The sequence below is a fragment of the Vanellus vanellus genome (assembly GCF_965231255.1).
Source record: "Vanellus vanellus genome assembly, chromosome: 15".
NCBI lineage: Eukaryota > Metazoa > Chordata > Aves > Charadriiformes > Charadriidae > Vanellus > Vanellus vanellus.
Window position 1 is genome coordinate 13,651,848 of NC_138920.1, and position 17,991 is coordinate 13,669,838.

General features: G+C 56.2%; 1 protein-coding gene across 4 annotated transcripts; it reads left to right on the forward strand.

The window, feature by feature from the left end:
• Positions 1-6: 6 nt before the first annotated feature.
• On the forward strand, positions 7-17,554 carry BCL2L1 (BCL2 like 1). 4 transcript variants are annotated; one of them, XM_082490984.1, is made up of 3 exons: positions 7-173; positions 1,111-1,773; positions 17,066-17,554. In XM_082490984.1, exons 2-3 carry the CDS (start codon positions 1,219-1,221, stop codon positions 17,201-17,203), a joined length of 693 nt encoding a protein of 230 aa, XP_082347110.1. In that variant the 5' UTR covers positions 7-173; positions 1,111-1,218; the 3' UTR covers positions 17,204-17,554. The 4 variants fall into 4 exon arrangements, with proteins under 4 accessions (XP_082347110.1, XP_082347108.1, XP_082347107.1 ...); XM_082490982.1 differs by lacking the exon at positions 7-173 and adding an exon at positions 290-517; XM_082490981.1 differs by lacking the exon at positions 7-173 and adding an exon at positions 750-848.
• Positions 17,555-17,991: the final 437 nt, after the last annotated feature.

The following is a 17,991-nucleotide window of genomic DNA, read 5'->3' on the forward strand; positions in this document are numbered from 1 at the left end:
CCCCCGGTGCGGCCCAGGAGCGCGGCGGCCACTCGGCGCGCGATGCGGAAGGAGCTCGGGGACTGCTGAGTGGGCCGAGGCCCGGCAGGGCTCCCGGCCACCCCCGGCGTCGCTGCCGGCCGGGCCCGCGGGGCAGGGGCAGGAAGGACGCGGACCCTTCACCGGCCGCTGAGGTGAGGGGCGGAGTGGGGCAGGCCGTGAGTGGCGCGCGGTTCAGCCAATGGGAGTCCCTGCTTCCGGGCCCCGCCCCGCTGAGCTCTCCCGGCGGGTGATTGGCTGGCGAATGAGGGGCGGGCGGCGTGGGCGCCGTCCTCGCGGGCGCCGTGTCGGCCCTCGTGCGCGGGCCCCGTGCTCGCCGCCCCGCCCCGCGCGGGTACGGCGGCCGAGAGGGGCGATACGGTGGCTGGGGGGCAGGCCGCCCCCTGCGGCCCTCCCGCCTGCCGCGGCCCTCCGTGTCACCGGCCCGGCCCCGGCGGCAGTGCCTTACTAACCGCAGGGAGTGACCGAAATCGCTCCTGTAAGAACACAGGGCCGGGCAGCGGTGCGAAGGGGGCCTGCGCCGCGGTTACCGTCAAACCGGGCGCCGTACGGGGCTGCCGTAACCCTTGGGCAACGCTGGCTGCTCGCTTCCGCTGGCTGCCGTTGGGCAACGCCGGTGGAAGGGGGCGGGGAGAGCTGTGCCCTTTAACGGGCGGGGCCGGGGCGGGCGGGGGCGGTGCTGCCTCCGCCTCCGCGGCACTCCGGGACTGGCGGAGCGCCGCCGGCCCGGCCCGCAGCTCCAGCAGAGCGAGAGCCGCCTCCGCCCCGGTCTGGCCTGCAGCCGGCCTGCCAGGCGGTGCCTGCACCCGGTGAGACCCGAGGCTGGGGAGCGGGGGCTGCTTGGAGCGAGCCGGCGTTGTCCCCTGGGGTTCGAGCTTGGTTTCCCGAGAGGGGGGTTGTTGCAGTCGGTTCTCCATGCGGCTTCAATCCGGTGACCCTGAGTCTCTGCATAAAGCTGCGGGATGATCTCAGTGTGACGATAAGCTATCGGTGTTAATGGCACGGGTACATCTAAAAGCTGTAGCGTTAACCGTTTCTTTGCCTCTCTCCTGCTGTTTTGTCTGTGCAAAGGTCAGATGTTTCCATCGGTTGTGAAGAAGAGTGGAGTCGGGACCTGCTAAGTGCTGATCTGCTTGTGCTCTGGACCATGGACTCATTGAGGGCGTCCCAGTTGTGAAAATGTCCAGCAGTAACCGGGAGTTAGTGATTGACTTTGTTTCCTACAAGCTCTCGCAGAAGGGATACAGCTGGAGTCAGCTGGAGGAGGAGGATGAGAACAGGACTGACTTTGCAGCAGAGGACGCTGAGATGGACGGCGTCCTCAATGGGAGCCCCTCCTGGCACCCACCCGCCAGCCACGTAGTGAACGGAGCCACCGTGCACCGGAGCAGCCTCGAAGTCCATGAAATTGTTCAAGCAGCCGATGTAAGGCAGGCGCTGAGAGAGGCAGGGGATGAGTTTGAATTGAGGTACCGGCGGGCTTTCAGCGACCTCACTTCCCAGCTCCACATCACCCCTGGCACAGCGTATCAGAGCTTTGAGCAGGTAGTGAATGAACTCTTCCGTGATGGAGTGAACTGGGGTCGCATTGTGGCTTTCTTCTCCTTCGGAGGAGCCTTGTGTGTGGAGAGCGTTGACAAGGAGATGCGGGTATTGGTGGGACGCATTGTATCTTGGATGACCACATACTTGACCGACCACCTAGATCCCTGGATCCAGGAGAATGGCGGATGGGTAAGAACTCCTCTGCTCGGTGGGGATGGTTGCCTGCTTCCTCCCTCGCTCCAGGCCAGCAGCAGTGCCGGTCAAACTGGAGCGTGGCTCCCTGCAATGTTTTTGCTAGTGCATGACCTAGACCTTGTAGGGATATAAAGGGGTATGTGGCTTTTCCCTCTGTGCTCTTAATGCTCTGCCCCAAGAGGGTCAGTCCACAGCGATGGCGCAGTTTATGCTCAGTCATGTCCTTCTCCATCCCTGTTTCTTCTCCTTCTCCCTGGACATTATGTAAAAGACCTGTTTTCCAAGAGCCTTGGGAAATCTAATATCATCCAAGCTTGTTCTTCAAGCGGGAGCCCTTGCTCTCAGGCATGTTCCTGGTGTCATTTAACAGCAGGGAGTGGAGCTTCCTCCTCTTGGAGCGTGAAGTGCTCTGGCGGGCCGGCTTGCGGTCTGCTGGGGTAACAGCTACTTCTTCATTCTGGAGACAGGACTTTGCCTTCTGCCGTGCTCACGGTGAAGTGAATCCCACAGCAGACCCTGGTGGGTGGGTGTGCTGCTGGGCCTGTCTGAGCTGGTGCAGTGGGAGCCAGGGCTGAGGTGGGTGCAACCTCTGCGCTGGCGAGTCACTAAGCCTGCAGCTGCTTCTTGCTTGGCAGGGAGCAATACTCCCAGCTGCCCCAGCAGCAAACCCTGTAAGCTTTCAATGGTGAGGTATTAACATGAATAAGCATTTCTTCAGGAAGCATTCTTGAAATGCCGGGTCCGGCTGTGTGGTGCTGCCTGGGACTGCCAGCGGGAGGTATACGACTTACAGATGTCTGAGTTTTTCTTTTTGCTTCTGCATCTTAGTGATTCCCTGCTGGTGTAATCTTTACTGGTGCCCACTGGAAAGAGCTCATGCTATCAGGTGTTAGCATCTAAACGGTGGGGAATTGCCTTGCTGGTGAGCTAAGGCCTTTCAGCCCAGTTTATCTCACAGTCTATCAGCAGGCCCCTGTATCTCGAGGAGGGGGCAGGACCCTTTGAGCCCAGCGTTTTGCTCTGCACCCTCCAGACAGAGGAGAGGCACAGGAGCCCTGCAGAGCTCCCCAGCTCCTCATGCCTGGTCGGCAACACAGGGTTCCCCGGAGAGGGAAAGTGGGTGCACCCAGGGAGAAGGAGCAGGTTCACACAGGGTGCAGGAATTCCAGGAATGTGGCCGCCCAGGGGCACTGCCCGGGTGGGGCTGCTCAGGCATAGGAGCTTGGTTTCGATTAATAACCCAGGATCTGCTGGCCATTTCATCAGGCTGTATCTGGCCCATTAGCTCTCTCATCCTGCAGATAACCGTGGCCAAATGCTGAGTTCCTTCCCCCTCCCTCTGGCTTTGGCTTTTAAAGCCACAGATTAGTCTTGGAATTGAGTGATCAAATTGAGGTTTCCAAGCTAGTGTGGCTGTTGCTGTTAGTGACGGATTGGGCTGTATCCTGGAGACCTAGGCGATAATGCAATCTGATTTTTTGTAAATGAACTCTCTGGGGGATTTAGATTAAATCACTGGTGGAAAATCACTGGTCCCTGCTTGCAGGGAATGAAATATCTCCTCCCTCTGTTCCCCACCCCCAACCACCATGGTTAAGACTCTTCAATTTTTTTGTGTCTGTCTGTAAATTCATTGTTTGGAGCAAATATTTGTTCAACAGATTGCGGAAGGGTCAGGACTCCTCTCTATCTGACCCGCCCACCAGCTCTTGCTTTGAAGATCACCGTTAGCCGTGTTTCCCACCCAGGGGAACAGCCTTGCTCTCTTCTTCTAACCTTGAACAGGGCTTCTAACTTCACTGCTCAGGCTGTGCTGCTGCCCAGGCTGTGCCGGTAGCTGAAGGGGAGCCAGCCGGGGTGGTAAAGGCCATAGTGGGGGGAATCCACCCCACCAGCCACCAAAAAGACAGGCTGGGCAGTGTGGCTGCTGCTAGCCTGTTGCAAACCCCAATCCAGTGCTTGTTTGACGTCTCAGCAGTAGCTTTCCTCCATGCTTGGGTTTCACCGTGTCCCTTCTCAGGGTACAGCCTTGCCGCTCCAAGTGTAGGGATGGTGCGGTGCAGCAGCACAGGGGCCATAAGAGCTCCTGAGTGCCTCACGCGTGGGGCGTGCGTGGAGATGCTCTGCTTCATTCTCATGCGACTCCAGCTGCAGGGAGAAAACTGCTGGCCTGCTGCCAGCTCTCCCTGCAAGAAGGGAGTGCCACCCTGCACTTGCTGTGACACAGCGGTCCCTCTCCTGCCACCCTGTTTGCACAGGGACCCTGTTTGGTGCATCTGAGCTGTTAGAGCCTGTCCCATGCAAACAAAGCTCTCCTGAGAGGTGCAGCAGGCAGGTCCTGGTGAGAGAGATGCAAGTTCTGGCAGGCCTGCTTGGCAGGGACCAGGTGGTTTGTGTTTTGGAACGCTGCAGCACTTCTCTTCCTGGAAAGCCCCTCTGAAAGAGGGAAGGAGCGGGGCTCCATCACAGGTATTGCACAGCCTGGACACGTAGGAAACTCTGTTTCATTTCTTGCCAGTGGAAGAAAGGCAAGCGCAGGTGTGCAGGTTGCCTTTGGGGTGTCCTGTTAAGGCTGCTGTATGCTGGGCTCTATCAGTTTTCTTGAGAAACCATTTTTTGAGGTGAGGGGGAAATGGCAAATCTTGCTGCGTAGCATTAATATGGGTGTATTTTGTCATGTTTACTGGCCCTGTATTGGTTTGCCCTCCTCTCCGCCGACTGGCACTGAGAAAACAAACAGGAACAACCCAAAGGGGGCATTTAATAACCAGCCAGAAGAGAGCTGCTGCCTTGGTGAGCCATCAAAAACAGAGAAAGCTTTCCTGAGGCAGTTGCTTTAGCCAGGGCCAGATTCCCCTAGCTGTGAAGTTCAAACAGTGATCCCAGTGGGGATCAGGAATCGTAGGGGGAGAAATCTGATGAGTGGGAACGTAGGAGGGGGAAGCACAGAATGTGAGGGAGAGAACCTGGCAGGCAGAGATGTACTGACCGTGTTTAATCTGTTTGAGAAAGGAAAGTGAGCAGTAGTTCCTGCCTGGCTGTGACCCTTCAATGGATGACAGCTTTTCTTTCAAGGTTAAATCTATGTTCAGAGTGAGATTTAAAGAGGGTGTTCTGTGTGGGCTTGGAGGTAGATATGTGGACATAAAGGCAATAGGTTTCCTGTTTGCAGGGTGTGTGGTGGGGACCAGTATGAAGGGTCTGTGCCAGCCCAGGACTGAAAGCAGACAGCATCTTTGTCACCTGTCTGTGACATCTGAATCCCAACAAGCTGGGCTGGGCTGAAGGAGGATGGACCACTTCCTGTGTTGGCACTGTGCATCCCAGGCTCTTGGGTTGCCCTGGCCACCCAGGGCTCAGTGTGCTGGGACGTACGTGTTGTGTTGCTCTGTGGTGGACTAGAAGCTTGCGGTTCTGTTTGGGGAAAACCCTTAGAAGATGTCAATATAGCAAACTCATTTTCTACCTTTTTAATTTTTTTCTTGAATAATAGGAAATGACTCAGCCTGTGTCATATGACAGAGTGCAGCTGGGATTTCGTCCTGTGCTCTTGCTGCAACCTTCTCAATGGTTTCAGGTTGAGGGCAAGCCTTCAATTGTCAGCTCTTCAGAAATTATTTTTGGCCCTGTGCCATTGCCCAGGTAACCCGCACAAGCCTTTCCTGCAACCACCACATTATCTCGCTGATTGTGGGTGCCCCAGGATCCTCATGCTTTGTCAGTCTGAGCTTTTTGGGTGGCGTAAGATAAGTGCAAATTTGAATTCTGCTGCTGTTGTGCCCTGTGACTCAGAGAGGAGCATGGTGCTAGGTGTGCATGGTGTGTGTGGAAGGGGCATACCTGCGCATTTTACCATATGGGTTACACAGCTCCCTCTGGGGTAAGTGCTGTTTCCCAAAGCTCTGCTGTTTTGGGTGTTAACAAATTGAGTTTCGGGGATGCGCTGGCACTAATCCCATTTGAGATCGCAGCCATCAGTTTCACTTGCTGGCCAACATGTAGCAGAGCTGGCTGTAGGAGCTGACTGTGGATAGCCAAGGCTGTGCTTTGCTGTCTTAGAGATGAATCCCAGCCAGTGGTCTGCGAAGCTGAGATGGGCTATCGCTTTCCACTTTGTCCTCTGTAATTATTTTACAGTCTGGATTCCTTGCAGCTGAGACGATGCCCCCATTGTCATCACCTGCTTGGGATGAAAAAAATACTCTTCCCCTGCCAGCTGGGTCCCTTGTGTCCCTTCACAGTACGGGGTGTTCCTCTCTGGTTGTGGGAACTGCCTGCCTGAGCGTCACTGTTGGCAGGGTCTTGGCTCGGGCTGTCCTGCCTGGCGTGACCATCCCAGGTAGCTGTATCCTCGCTGGTGGCTGGAGGTCTGGGCTCAGCATGCAGATCCCTGGCAGCTTCTCATCCTGCCTACGACCTGGGAGGCTTTTCTGCAGTGCTCTCCAGGAAATGCCATTGGAATGACTTCCACTGCAGCTTCCTGCCCGGCCCGCAGCAGCATTCCTGCCACTAGACTGAGAACGATGCAGAGGCGAGTTTTCAGAGCTTTGCTCTTCGCCCCATTTACTTGGTTCTCCTTCTTTGGGGCCCTGCCTGTTTTCCTTGCTGTCTCTCTGTGTGCAGTGCAGTTTGATTACGTTCCTTAGATCTGTGATTAGAGCAGGCGCCTGGAAGCCAAAGCTCCTGCCCATCACTGGCTGTGGCTCAGAGCAGCCCACTTAACCTCGCAGTCTTTCAGCAAAAGGGATAGCATTTCCTTCCCTCCCAGGGGAGCCACTGGGAACTCAGATTCATAAAGCACTCTGAGGTTCTTTAATCCAAAGAATGGAGTGTCATTTAAAAAAAGACCTGTGAAATAATTAACAAACTGTTTCTTGCTGCTCTGTGTTCACAGTTGCTCTCAGTAGTATCAGTCTTCCTGATCATCCTGCTCCTGTCTGAAACTGGAGCTGGGTTCCCCCAAGCGCTGCCCAGGGTCTCTCCCCATTTCAGCAGCAATGGGGTGTCACACCACAGCAGACAAGGTGGGAGGGAGCAGCGTGCTCTTTTTTCCCCATGTGGAAGCTGCAGCTTTCTGTACACGTTTGAGGTGCTGCACCTGATTTCCATGGAGCTTCTAGATAGTTTATGTATGTGGTTTACCCCGGGGAGCAGCAATATGCCTGCGACCCACACTGGGTGCAGGCTAAAAGGTGGTGTGATGCTTGGAGGCCTTTGCTTAAGCTTCTCTCCTTTGATTTTTACCAAGCTACTGATGGCTGTAAGCACAGTCCCATCTTGACGTTACAAGGAGTATTTCTCTAGCAGCTCTTTCGTCACTAGCTGTAAAGCCAGAGTGTTCCCAGGAGGAGCTGGGGGAAGGGAAAGGATGGATATCAGTTGTAGAAGTGTTGCAGACCTGCTGAACCGAGAGGCCAGGGATTAATGGTGACTTCTGCCATGGGAGCAGAAAGGGGATGGGGGTGGCTGCCCTCTCCCCTCTGGTGACCCTGATAGCAGTCGGGATGTTGACCTACCTGCTGGCTGATTCAGTGCGAAGGTATGCTCTGAAGGGTGGCTCTGCCTTTGCATGGCAGGAAAGCAGCGACGCTCTCCTCCTCCACCCTCCCGAGAGGGATGTTACCCTTAAACGCTATTGTTCTGAGCAACTAAAGATTAACACAGATAATGGAGGCATGAAAGGGAAGCAGTGTCCCTCGGTGCCAGGGCACTCCTTGGTTTGCTGCCCTGGCCTTGGACAGGGAAACCGTTCCTCCTCCCTGCTGCCCGCTTGAAAGTACATGCAGAGGGGTGTTTGGTGCAAGATCTCTCTGAAGTCCATCTCCTAATTGTCCTTGGGATGCCAAGGGCTTAAGTTAGGGGACGTGCTTTCTAGAGGTGTGTGAGAGCTTTCCACACAGTGTGCCCGTGGAGGGGGATGTGACGGCTTTGCTGGTTGCACAAGGGCAGCTTCAGGGTGTGGGTTGGCCCTCACCACCTTCAGGTGAGGAGAAGGGTTACTCTGCCACAGAAGCAGAACAGCCCAGTGGAGCGAGGGAGCAGAGGGCTGCGGGAGGCAGAGCCGTTAGCAGATGGCTCCAGCTGGGCTTACCGGGGAGCAGGTGTGGGTTTCGGGAGGCAGCCTTTTAAGAGAGATGTCAGTTTTGAACCCGGGAGGCTTGAGAGGCTGAGCCGTGGCTGCCACAACTCGCATGCTGGGGAGCTGTGACCTAGTTGTGCTGTAGAAATGCTCGTTTTATTTTTTATTTTTAGGTATTTTGCTTATTTTATCCTCATGTTTAATTTAGTTAGCAAAAAAAGAAAAAGAATCCGAGGGCTGAGCAGTACTGGGAAGGACTGCCTGCAGGCGGGAACGCCTGCTGCAGCTCCTCCGTGCAGCCAGCATCTCTCCAGCCGCCCGTGTCTTCTCTCGGACACGTGCTCACGTGTACCAGCCCAGCGCTGTCTCTCAGGATCTCTTTAATGGGAAACCCAGTGCACTCAGCGCTGCTGCCTGCCTCCGGGGTAGCGAGGGAGGGAGGAGCGGGATTCGGAGCATTAACCAGAGAGGCTCCTGTGGCCACGGGGACTGATTGAATGTTGTGCTGTAACTGGTCTGCCTTCCCTCTGCTACTGGGAGCAGGGAGCTGGGTGAGCATGGCGTTTCAGCAGGTTTTGGGGTGGTTACTCTCAACCACTGTTTGCCCTTGCATTTACACAGCATTGCCCAAGGAAGGGTAATAGGCTGTATCTGTGAAGAGGGAAGTTTCAGGGGTCTGTGCGATTCCCTTGGGGAGAGCTGCTTGAATTTATTGCATTACCCTCCTTCCTGCTCAAGCTTGTGTTTCAGCTGTGTCTGCAGACGTAGCTTCTGATTTAAGTAGGTCCAATTAGTAGCTAGCTTCTGGCATCCGTATCCTGCTTGGGGAGATGAGCCCTGGAGATGAGGAGCCTCCAGTGGGAGCAGGGCCGGGCTCAGCCTTTCTGCCCCAGCTCCTGATCTAGGATGGACCCGGAGCTCCTCAGCTTGCAGCTCTGGTCCTGAGCTGCGGGGGAAACCGAGGCAGGTGTCGTCTGCTCCGTGCTCCGCCTGGCCAAGAACAAAGAGAAGGCAAGTTCTCCCTGCCTGTACTGCTGCCAGCCAAGTGCTCTTAAGACTGAAATCAAATACTCCAAAACGTGACAACTTGGCAGCAGGCAGGGCTTTGAGCAGGAGCTGCTCATGGCAGGAGGTGTGTGAGGGGTCGACAGGCAGAGCTGTGTAGGGACCTATTTGTTGGGGGTAGGACTACGTGCCTGAGGGGAGGGAGCTGCTGGAGCTGGCTGCTTCCTGAAGGAGCATGGAAGAGTTTTCTTCTCTGCTGGAGGGTGAAGGGCTCTTTGGGAAGCTCAGAGAAAAGGCCTAGGCTGGCACAGAAGTGGTTTGGTTTGAATGCAGCTAACGCCACGCTCAGGTGGAGCAGGACAGCTGTCTGCATCACTTCATTAATTCTCCAAATGATGCTAGTCCCATTTGCACATCTCTTTTACCATCAGTGAGGCTGAGGCAGGCTTGTGATTGTGGTGCAAGGAGCATGGCTGGCAGCAGTACGTGACATTACTCCATGTAACTTGTGGTGAGCTGGCTCAGGGTTTGGGCTGGGATGTGGGAGCTGGGTGTGTACATGGCCCTGGGTAGTGTCTGGGTGACATATGACTTATGTATGGAGAAAATTAGGTGTTGCTACCTGTAAAATCAGCCATCATAGCAGTGTTGCAAGTGCTTCCATCCTGTAATGGTATGGCTCACCAGTGTATTAAACTTGCCGGAGAGCTAATATCTTTTATTAGAGCAACTGACCTCATTTAGAAGCTTCCAGTGCACCAGCCGGTGATTATTTCATGCAACAACACGTATGGAGGAGCCCAGGGCAGAGCACAGAGTCTCCTCATGCTGCACCGCTCTCTCCCACATTTGCTGCATCAGCTGCCTACTCTGCTTCCTGCCCTCAAGTCAGCAAGGATTTTGCTAAAAGGGACTTCGTGGCCTGAATCATTTGAGATTTCATGTGGACTAACAGGAAGTGAAAACAGAATGAGCACATCTTCCTCCTCTTCCTGCACCTCCACCCTTTCCCCTTTTTCATTCAAGTGGCATATAAGAATTACAGCAGCCTCGTGAGGTGCTGGGACTGAAGTGGGAAGTGGTGAGGCTTGGCCGGCGCTCCTCTGGGATGCTGGAGGACAAATGGCTTGAGGCAGGAGAACCGGGCGGCCCTTCCCTGGGATCTGTCTCCTGTGGGGACCATCCCTGCACCCAACCTTGCCCCCTCAGGCTCCGGTAATGCTGCTGTTCCCTGCAGTGGGGGTTTGGTGTAAGGCTTGTGGTGCAGTTGAGGGCCAAGGAGAAGCATATGCATCGCACAACTCGATCCCTGGATAGGAGGGAACGTGGTTCTGCAGCCAGGCACACGTGAGCATGGCACGTCTCCGCGACACAGGTTTCCCCATAGTTACACAAGGGCACTATTGCACAGGAGCTGTGACGTCTGGGAAAAGCAATGACAAGGTGAAAATTGAGCTTTGTTCCGCGGGTGCGGGGGACCCTGCCGAGGTGCTTGTCCAGTGCAGCGAGCTGGCCACAGTGCTTGGGCTCCCCAGCACCGCAGGCGGCAGATAACTGTGAAATTAAAGCAGGAGTCTTCCCCTGCCCCCCGAGCGCGCCCCTCGCACAAAGGCAGGCAGGCAGGCAGGCAGGCAGGCTGCTCTGCCTGCCGGGGCTCAGACACCATCTGTCCGGTGGGGAGAAGCATCAGAGAGACCGTCTTTCCTCCGACTATTCCACTTAATGCCCTTTGGAAAACAATCCCATTCCCAGCAGGTGCTAATCTCTTGAGTGGATCCGGCTCAGCCAATGTGTTCTTCGCTGTGCCTTTGTACCGGAGCCTTGTCGCCTGCCAGCCGTTCTGCTGCCCAGCGCGCCCAATGCCGGCCGGGGCTTCAGCACCTTCGGGAGCCCTCAGCCTGGTTAGTTCTGGGAGAAACACTGATGAAAGATGGATGCAAGTAGATTAGTCATTCGCACCATCTCCTGCTTTAATACACATGAATGTTTCAGCAGATTTCTGGAACAGAGAGCACAATTCCCTGCTCTCCGTCTCGTGCTGTGCGCAGCAGTCTCCCGGGGCAGGGATGGGGGGTTACAGCTGTCACCGTAGCCCCTTTCATGTATTTGGAAAATGCTGAAATTGTGCTGAATGGTGTGGGGTTATTGCAGGTTTCCTGGAGCTGGTGATGAAACCAGTTTGACAGGAGGCTGCCGCAGCGAGGATTAGGGCTGGAATGTGCTAGTGAGGGTTTGTTTCTGGTTAGAAAAGAGCCGGCTCTGGCCCTAGCTAGGCTGAACCCCTGCGGGTTTGTTGGGCTTCGGCCCTGGGGGCAGCCTCCCCCATCGGCTGTAGCCCAACACTTGGTGTGTGGCGAGTTGGGTTGGGAGGAGAGTGAGGTGTCAATGTGCTTAATTAACCCTTTTGAGTTTACGGCTGCATCCCTCAGGGTCGCAGGTTTCTCTGCATGTAGAGCCCTGGAGCTTGGGCAGAGGCAGCACCCCAGTACCCTCTCCCAGGGCAGAAGAGACTGGAGAGGCAGCGGGAGGGGTGGCATTCCCTGCCATTGTCATGGAGATCAGCAGCTGCTTCCCTGGAGGTCATCATTTGCATAACAGTTAGAGCTGGGTCTCTGGAGCATTTGCACCTGCGAGCGTGCTGTCCCCAGAGCCCCTTCCCCACCCCATCCCGAGCCTGCCCAGGGTGCTGACAGGGACCAGAGGGGTGAAGCTGGGGATGTAGAGAAGCTCCAAGACCTCTACCTTGGATGGCGTGTTTCCTCGGCATACTCTGAAGTCGGGGGTCACGTTGACCTCCAGTCCCAATACTGCAGGCAGTGCTGTGTGACTGGTATAATCACGCTCGGTGTCCCTGCTGCCCTCATGTCAGGCCTGGGCTTCAGACAGGGATGGGGCTGGTCAGGGCCACACATGGATGCAGTGTCTGGGGGTGCAGGGCAGAGGGAGGACCTCCAGGATGTCTCTTCCACTTTCATAGTGTGTAGGGACTGGCCGAGCTATGTTTACAAGATCCTAGTGTCAGCCTTTGGGAATAGTTTGGGGTTTTTTTATTGGTTTTTTTTTTTTTTTTTTTGAAAGATCTCAGCTGCCTTTTTCCCTCTGTGCTTCACCTCCACATTCACATATGCCAGTCCCATGTGGTGAGCTGGCAGCCCGAAGGGGCTCTGGGAGCAGGTTGCTGTCGATACAGGGCTTTGTTGAGGTCTGCGCTGAGCTGCTGCCTTTCTTTTTCCATGCTTGTCTCACTGCTCAGCATCTCATTAACAAAGGTCTGGTCATCCAGATGACTCCACTCCTGGCCGGCGATTGGTGTTAGACCTCTTAGCAGTAACACAGCTGTAGTTACGGTGAAGGTATAACAGAAACAGCCTTGTTTTCAACTGAAACATTGCCTCGTGACAAGAATGCATGGATTGGAAGTCAGATGCTGTGGCTCATGCTGCTGGCTTGTGTGCAACTCTAGGCAAAGCATTTGACCTCTCCGCACCTCTGTTGATCTGTCTGGGAACAACGCTGACTTATCCCACAGGAGATTTTGGAGAACCAACTAATTTTTGATAAAACACATTAAGATCCTTGGGTGGGAAAGGCTTTTGTATATGCAGAGCTGGTTGCTGGGGGGGTCTGTCTAAAAGACAGGCTGGCTGGGTGTCAGGGGCATAGCTCCTGCTGGAGGCAGAGTCTCCCTGTCAAAGTTGGACCAAGTGCCACTGGTTCACCATGAATAGCGACTCTGCTGGTTTTCAGAGCTTCGTGCTGGTGTCTCAATGCCTCCATACCCTTCACTTCCCTGTGCAGAGAAAGCTTTAGGCACCCAAACTCTGCCCACAAGGGCTCACAAGGGACCAGATGGGGATTCATTGCCCACATCTGCTTCCTTCACCTGCCCTCATAGTTCAATGTCACTTACTGAATCCTCTTTCCCCCCATGTTGGAGCTTATCTTGAAAGAGGAACCTGCTCTGCTTGCCCTGAATGGCAACTTTTCTCCCTCCCGCTCGGCTGGGGGAGCTGCTTGAGCAGGCTGGTGAATGAAACCAGCTGAACCTCTGGGGGTGGGTACCAGAAAGAGGCTGAAACTTTGGGTCTTCCCCTTCCCGTTTCCAGGGTAGGATGTCAATGCTGTGTCAGCCAGACCTTGTGCTTGATTAATCTGCTCTCCCACCCGAGACAGAGCACTTTGGCTCAGACCTGCTCCTCTTTTCTCTCTACTGCAGTGTTGTGTATCATCACAGTGCAGTGATATCAACACAGGGCAGTGTTTAAATGGCTGCTGCATCCTGCCCGGTGGCGGGTTGCAGTTTGGGGCACTGCAGGTGTCTTGAGAGCCTTTGGCACTGCAGAACCTCCCTGCCCTGTGGGGAGGTGGGCACTGGTGGAGTCTGGATCTCCAGGTCCTCTGTCTGTTGCAAGCAGCACGTGCAGCTGGAGGGAAGTCCCCCCCAGCAAGTGCTGGTTTAGGCTCCAGCAAGAAAACGTTGTGTCCTTCCCCAGCATTGGGGGAGGAGAGGCAAAGCCGGAGGATTGCTTTTGCGTAGGCATAACCTCTTGCTGCTTCCTCATCGCCTGCCCCAGAGCATCCTCCTTTTGGACGTGTCTTGCCCGGGGTGGGGAAGGGGATGTGACGGGTGTTCCGTGGTGGAACAGCATGTCCTCTCTGGGGTGGAAGAGGCCCACGGGCATGCAGAGAGGGCGGTTGAGACACTGACGTGCTGTTGCTACCATAGTCCTTGTGAGCTACTCAGGAATTCCAAATATTTCCTCTCAGATAAAGGTGACTGGGGGAGGCCAGAAATATCTGGACGTGTCTGGGCAAGTCTGAGATCCCAAACACCAGGCCAGAGAGGTCAGAATCGGTACTGGGAGTGCTGGGCTTCAGGTGCAGACTGGCCGAGGCCCAGGGCGATGTGGGAACTGAGCAAGCTGTCTTTCCCTAACCTTCAACCCGCCCCCAGGACGGGGCGGGAGGATGCTTCTGCCTGTTTTCCCACTCCCCCTGGTCTGGGATTGTCACTCCCAGGGGACACATCTGGGATCGCAGTTGTGCAGGGGGTGAGCTATTGCAGCTCCTGGGGATGGTTTCCCTGAGGAAGGGCAAAGCGCTCTCCTCCCGAGCCTCCTGCAGCCCCCAGCTGCGTCTCCAGCAGCTGCTGCTCCTTTCCTGGGGGAAGGAGAGGGGCTCGCGTCCCCTCCCTGCCTACAAGGGACTCTTGTCGTGCTCTTCTCCGTCTGTAGCACCCGATATCTCTTGGTTCACCGTATGCCATTTATCTCTTGTTCAGCAAACACTTCCTTTTCTTAGAAGTAAGGGCTTCAAAACACGCTTCTTGGAACTGCCTTTCCCCAAGCTCGGCGGCATATACCATCAAGAAGACAGCGGGGAGGCTCTGCTGCCAGCCCTCCTCGGCTCCCTGCCCTGGCTGTGGGGGCCCTCTCCTGGTGCCTGCCCCACCAGATGACTGTGCAGCCCCTTCCACCTCTGCAGCCTTCCTGGGGACGATGGGAACGTCCCCTCCCATGGGTCAGGAGGAGCTTGCAGAGATGCGTGGGGCTTGATGGGACAGGCGTTACTGAATCCGGGAGCAAAGTGGCTTTTTCTGGGGAATACATCAAGAGGGGCGCAGTTTCCTTGCTCCTGCTGAGTGCTCCCGCAGCATCGGGTGCTGTGGGTGCACAGCTGGGATATGCTTCTAAGGGAAGGCCCTTCCCTGGGAACAAGGGCCCTGGTACAGGGGGACTTTGTAGGGGTGGTGGAGGTACTCCACAACTGTTTTTTCTGGACACACTCATGCCTTCTGCCCCAGTTCCCTTGTGCCCTCCATCCGTGCCAGCCTGCTCACTGCTTGCTGAGCTCTGTCACCGCTCCTCTGCTTGTTGCCGCCTATCAGCAGAGAGAGATTTCCTGTGCTGTAATTAAAAATATTCCCTCCTTGGGTTCGGACTCTCCTCCCATCCCTCTCCTGTGGCACATCACTGTAGGATGTTTCCACTGTTTCCGTGGCTGTCACCCTGGGCAAGAGGGGCTGGCAGCAGGCAGCAACCCTCACCTTTTGCCCTGGATGGCACCTGCATATGAGCTGCCGTCCGGCCCATTTCTGCGGGGCTGGGATGCAATAGAACACCTCCGCAGAGCCCGTGCCAGCTGGCAAGCCCGGTGGGAAGTGAGCTGCCTTCTGCCGCTCTGTGTAGGTGGCGGGAGTCACGGGGACGGTTGTCACATCCCTGAAGAGGACTTTGAATGAGGCAGCAGTAGTGACGTATCCCAGGATGAGTTAGCAAAGTCTCTGTTGTCCCAGCACCCTGTCCCCAGGTCTGCTGATACCTCTTCATGGTCGAGGGGGTGTGACAGGCAGCTGGGGGAGCTGTGAGATGCTGGAGACGGTGTTTGGTGGAAGGCAGAGAAGAGCTTTAGTGGGGCAGAGGTGGTTGCTGAGGTACACAGTTCACCTGGGTGGTTGTTCAAGTACCTGATCCCCCACGGCGGGGAGGCCTGTGGCCAGGAAGAGAGACACAGTCCAGCTCCCTGGGAGCGAGTGTGCATGTCTATTGCACGTCTTGCTCTGAAAAGCTGTGTGTGAGCTTGATTGTGTGTGGCAAGGTGAGGAGATACCTTGCAAGGTGTGACCATGATGGGGCTGCTTTGGGGGAGCCAGGGGACTGGCACCATGTTTCCATGAGTGATGGAGAGGCACCTGCCTAAAGACCCTCTCAATCCTAGCCATGATCCGAGCACCAAACCCCCCGCAGGTCCTGTGGCAGCAGTTGAGGCTCATCACAGCCTGTGGGCAGGCATGGGGGACAGCTTGCAGGCAGAGCTGCCAGACCCAGGCAGGCAGGGATGCTGCCCCTGCCTCTGGGGAGGCCGTGGTAAGGCGTGACACAAGCGCAGCGTCAGCCTGGCTTATCTCTGCTTTCCCAGAGCAGCCGGGTTACTGGAACTGCATTCACTTATCAGGGAACAGGGGACCTTGCCGGGAAGATGGGCTTGAGGTGCGACAGCGTTGAGTCCCTGCTGACGACTGTCCCACTCTCTGAGCTGCTGGCAAGCCCAGAGCTCGTAGCTCCAGCTCCCTCTAGCCCCAGTGCTTCTGCTCAGCCCTGATAAACCTGGGAGCTGGTGGGGTGTAAAGTTCTCTGCTTCATGTAGCCTGCCCATGGACCCCTTCTTCCCTGTGGTGCGTGTGGTCCAGGGACTTGAGCAGTTATCCTCACGGTGGTCCGAGGTCCCTGGATGCCTGGGGAGCAGGAGGGGTGGTGTCATGCCATGAGGGTACTGCATGGGTGCAGGATGCAGATGTGCTCTCTGAGAGCTTCTTCTGAGGAGCAGTTCAGCTCTGGTGGTCTTCTCTCTCTCTGCCCTCCATTTCCCCTAGTCCAAGCCACGGCCATCTGTCCCCAGCCCCACCACATATCTCCCTTGGAGGGAGAGAGGCTGTGGCCATTTGCTGTTCAGTGGCTCTGTTGAAATCTGTCTGGCTCTTGCTGCTGCTGTAGGTGAAGGACTGGAGGCGGCTGGCTTGGACGAGGTGGGCTGGAGTGACTGCATTCCTGGCTGGGCCTCGTGCTTGGCCTGCTCTCCCGAAGCCAGGGGGAAGGCAGGAATTTCGCGACCCAAGGTGTCTGCCTTCTCCACAGGGATTCGTGAAATCCAGATCATGCTGCAGAGTAACCTGCAATGGCTAGGACATGGGTGTGCTTGCCTTGCTGGGATGTAGCAGTGGGGAGGAGGAGGTAGGAGTCTGCTTTGTACACAAAAGTGGCGGGGGGATGCACAGTGTGGGCTCCTGCCGCAACCATGGGCACCAACCATGCTTCTGCTCCCTCAGGCCTCGGCCATGGAATAAAGCCCAGCGTTTTCCTGCTGCGATGATTTCTATCACACTTCGATGCTAATTTTAGAGAGGCTAGAGCACGTGATGCATCTCCTGCCCTGCCCGCGTTGTATTCTTGCAAATCCTTTCTGGCATCCACTTCTCTCATGACTGGTCCTGTGCTTCCCCCATCGCCCTCTGTGCATGATTCAGAGCGAGGAAGCACAAGGCGTCTGTCATCCGCCTGGTCCCCACCACCGCTTTCCTGCCAGCAGGAGCCTGGCAGCCTCCCTGCCCCTTCCCACAGGGGAGGAAGGAGCCCCAGAAAACAGCAGAGATGGTCTCTGTGCTGTGCTCCCAACCCTTTGCTCACTGCTCCTGTCTTCCCACAGGAGCGGTTTGTGGACCTCTATGGGAATGATGCTGCTGCCGAGGTGAGGAAGGGCCAGGAGACCTTCAACAAATGGCTCCTGACTGGGGCGACGGTGGCAGGAGTGCTTCTGCTGGGATCCCTGCTGAGCCGCAAGTGACCCGCTGCGGAGTCCCCCCATCGCCAGGATGGCTGCGCCTTCACCGCCACATCCACTACACTCCGCTCCCGAGCACCGTCACCGGCATGGGGGGCAGCCCCTCCTCCTCCCGGGCGAGCACCCTGCTCCATGGAGCTTTCTCCCTCATGCCGCCAGCTCCTTTTATTGTAGCCCCTCTTACTTACCGTTCCGTTGTGTTTTAAAGGCGCTGAGACCAATGCAGCGCTTCAGCCAACAGCTCCCAGCACTGGGGGGATCCAGGCAGCTGGGGGGAGTACTGGCTAGAAGGTGTCCCAGCCCTGCAAGGTCCTCTAGATCACGTTGAAGGGAATAAACAAACTTATTTTTGCATGTGTGAGTGCGTGCGTGTGTGTAGATGTGTCACTAATATAAGGTTCCCCAGCCAGAGCAAGGGTTGAGGCTCCGTGCCCCTGTCTCCAGCATGCTCAGGCCCTGGGAAGAGGCAGGTAGCAGAACCGGATGAAGATTTCCTGCAGCATCCCTATCCCGTCCCTGCTTCCTCCAGGCAGAGCACATCCCTGTGGTGTGGGGGAGCCAGGAGGAAGAGATGGAGGCTGGGGGCGAGGAGCTCTGTCCTCATGTCATCCTCTGAGCCCGTTTCTCCCCAGACATCAGCTGCTGGGATGAGGGTGAGGATGGTGTGTCAGGCTGAGGGCTGTGCCTGGTTGGAAGCGATCCTCCTCCTCTTCCTCCTCCTCCCTCTGAATGTAGATTGCTGTGGGGCAGCATGTCCCTCCCCACGCCTGCTCCTCCTCCGGGCTGGCAAA

Coding starts and splice junctions, on each gene's coding strand:
- BCL2L1 (XM_082490984.1), top strand. CDS start 1,219: ATGTCCAGCAGTAACCGGGAGTTAGTGATTGACTTTGTTTCCTACAAG. Junction 1,774..17,065: donor TCCAGGAGAATGGCGGATGG/GTAAGAACTCCT, acceptor GTCTTCCCACAG/GAGCGGTTTGTGGACCTCTA.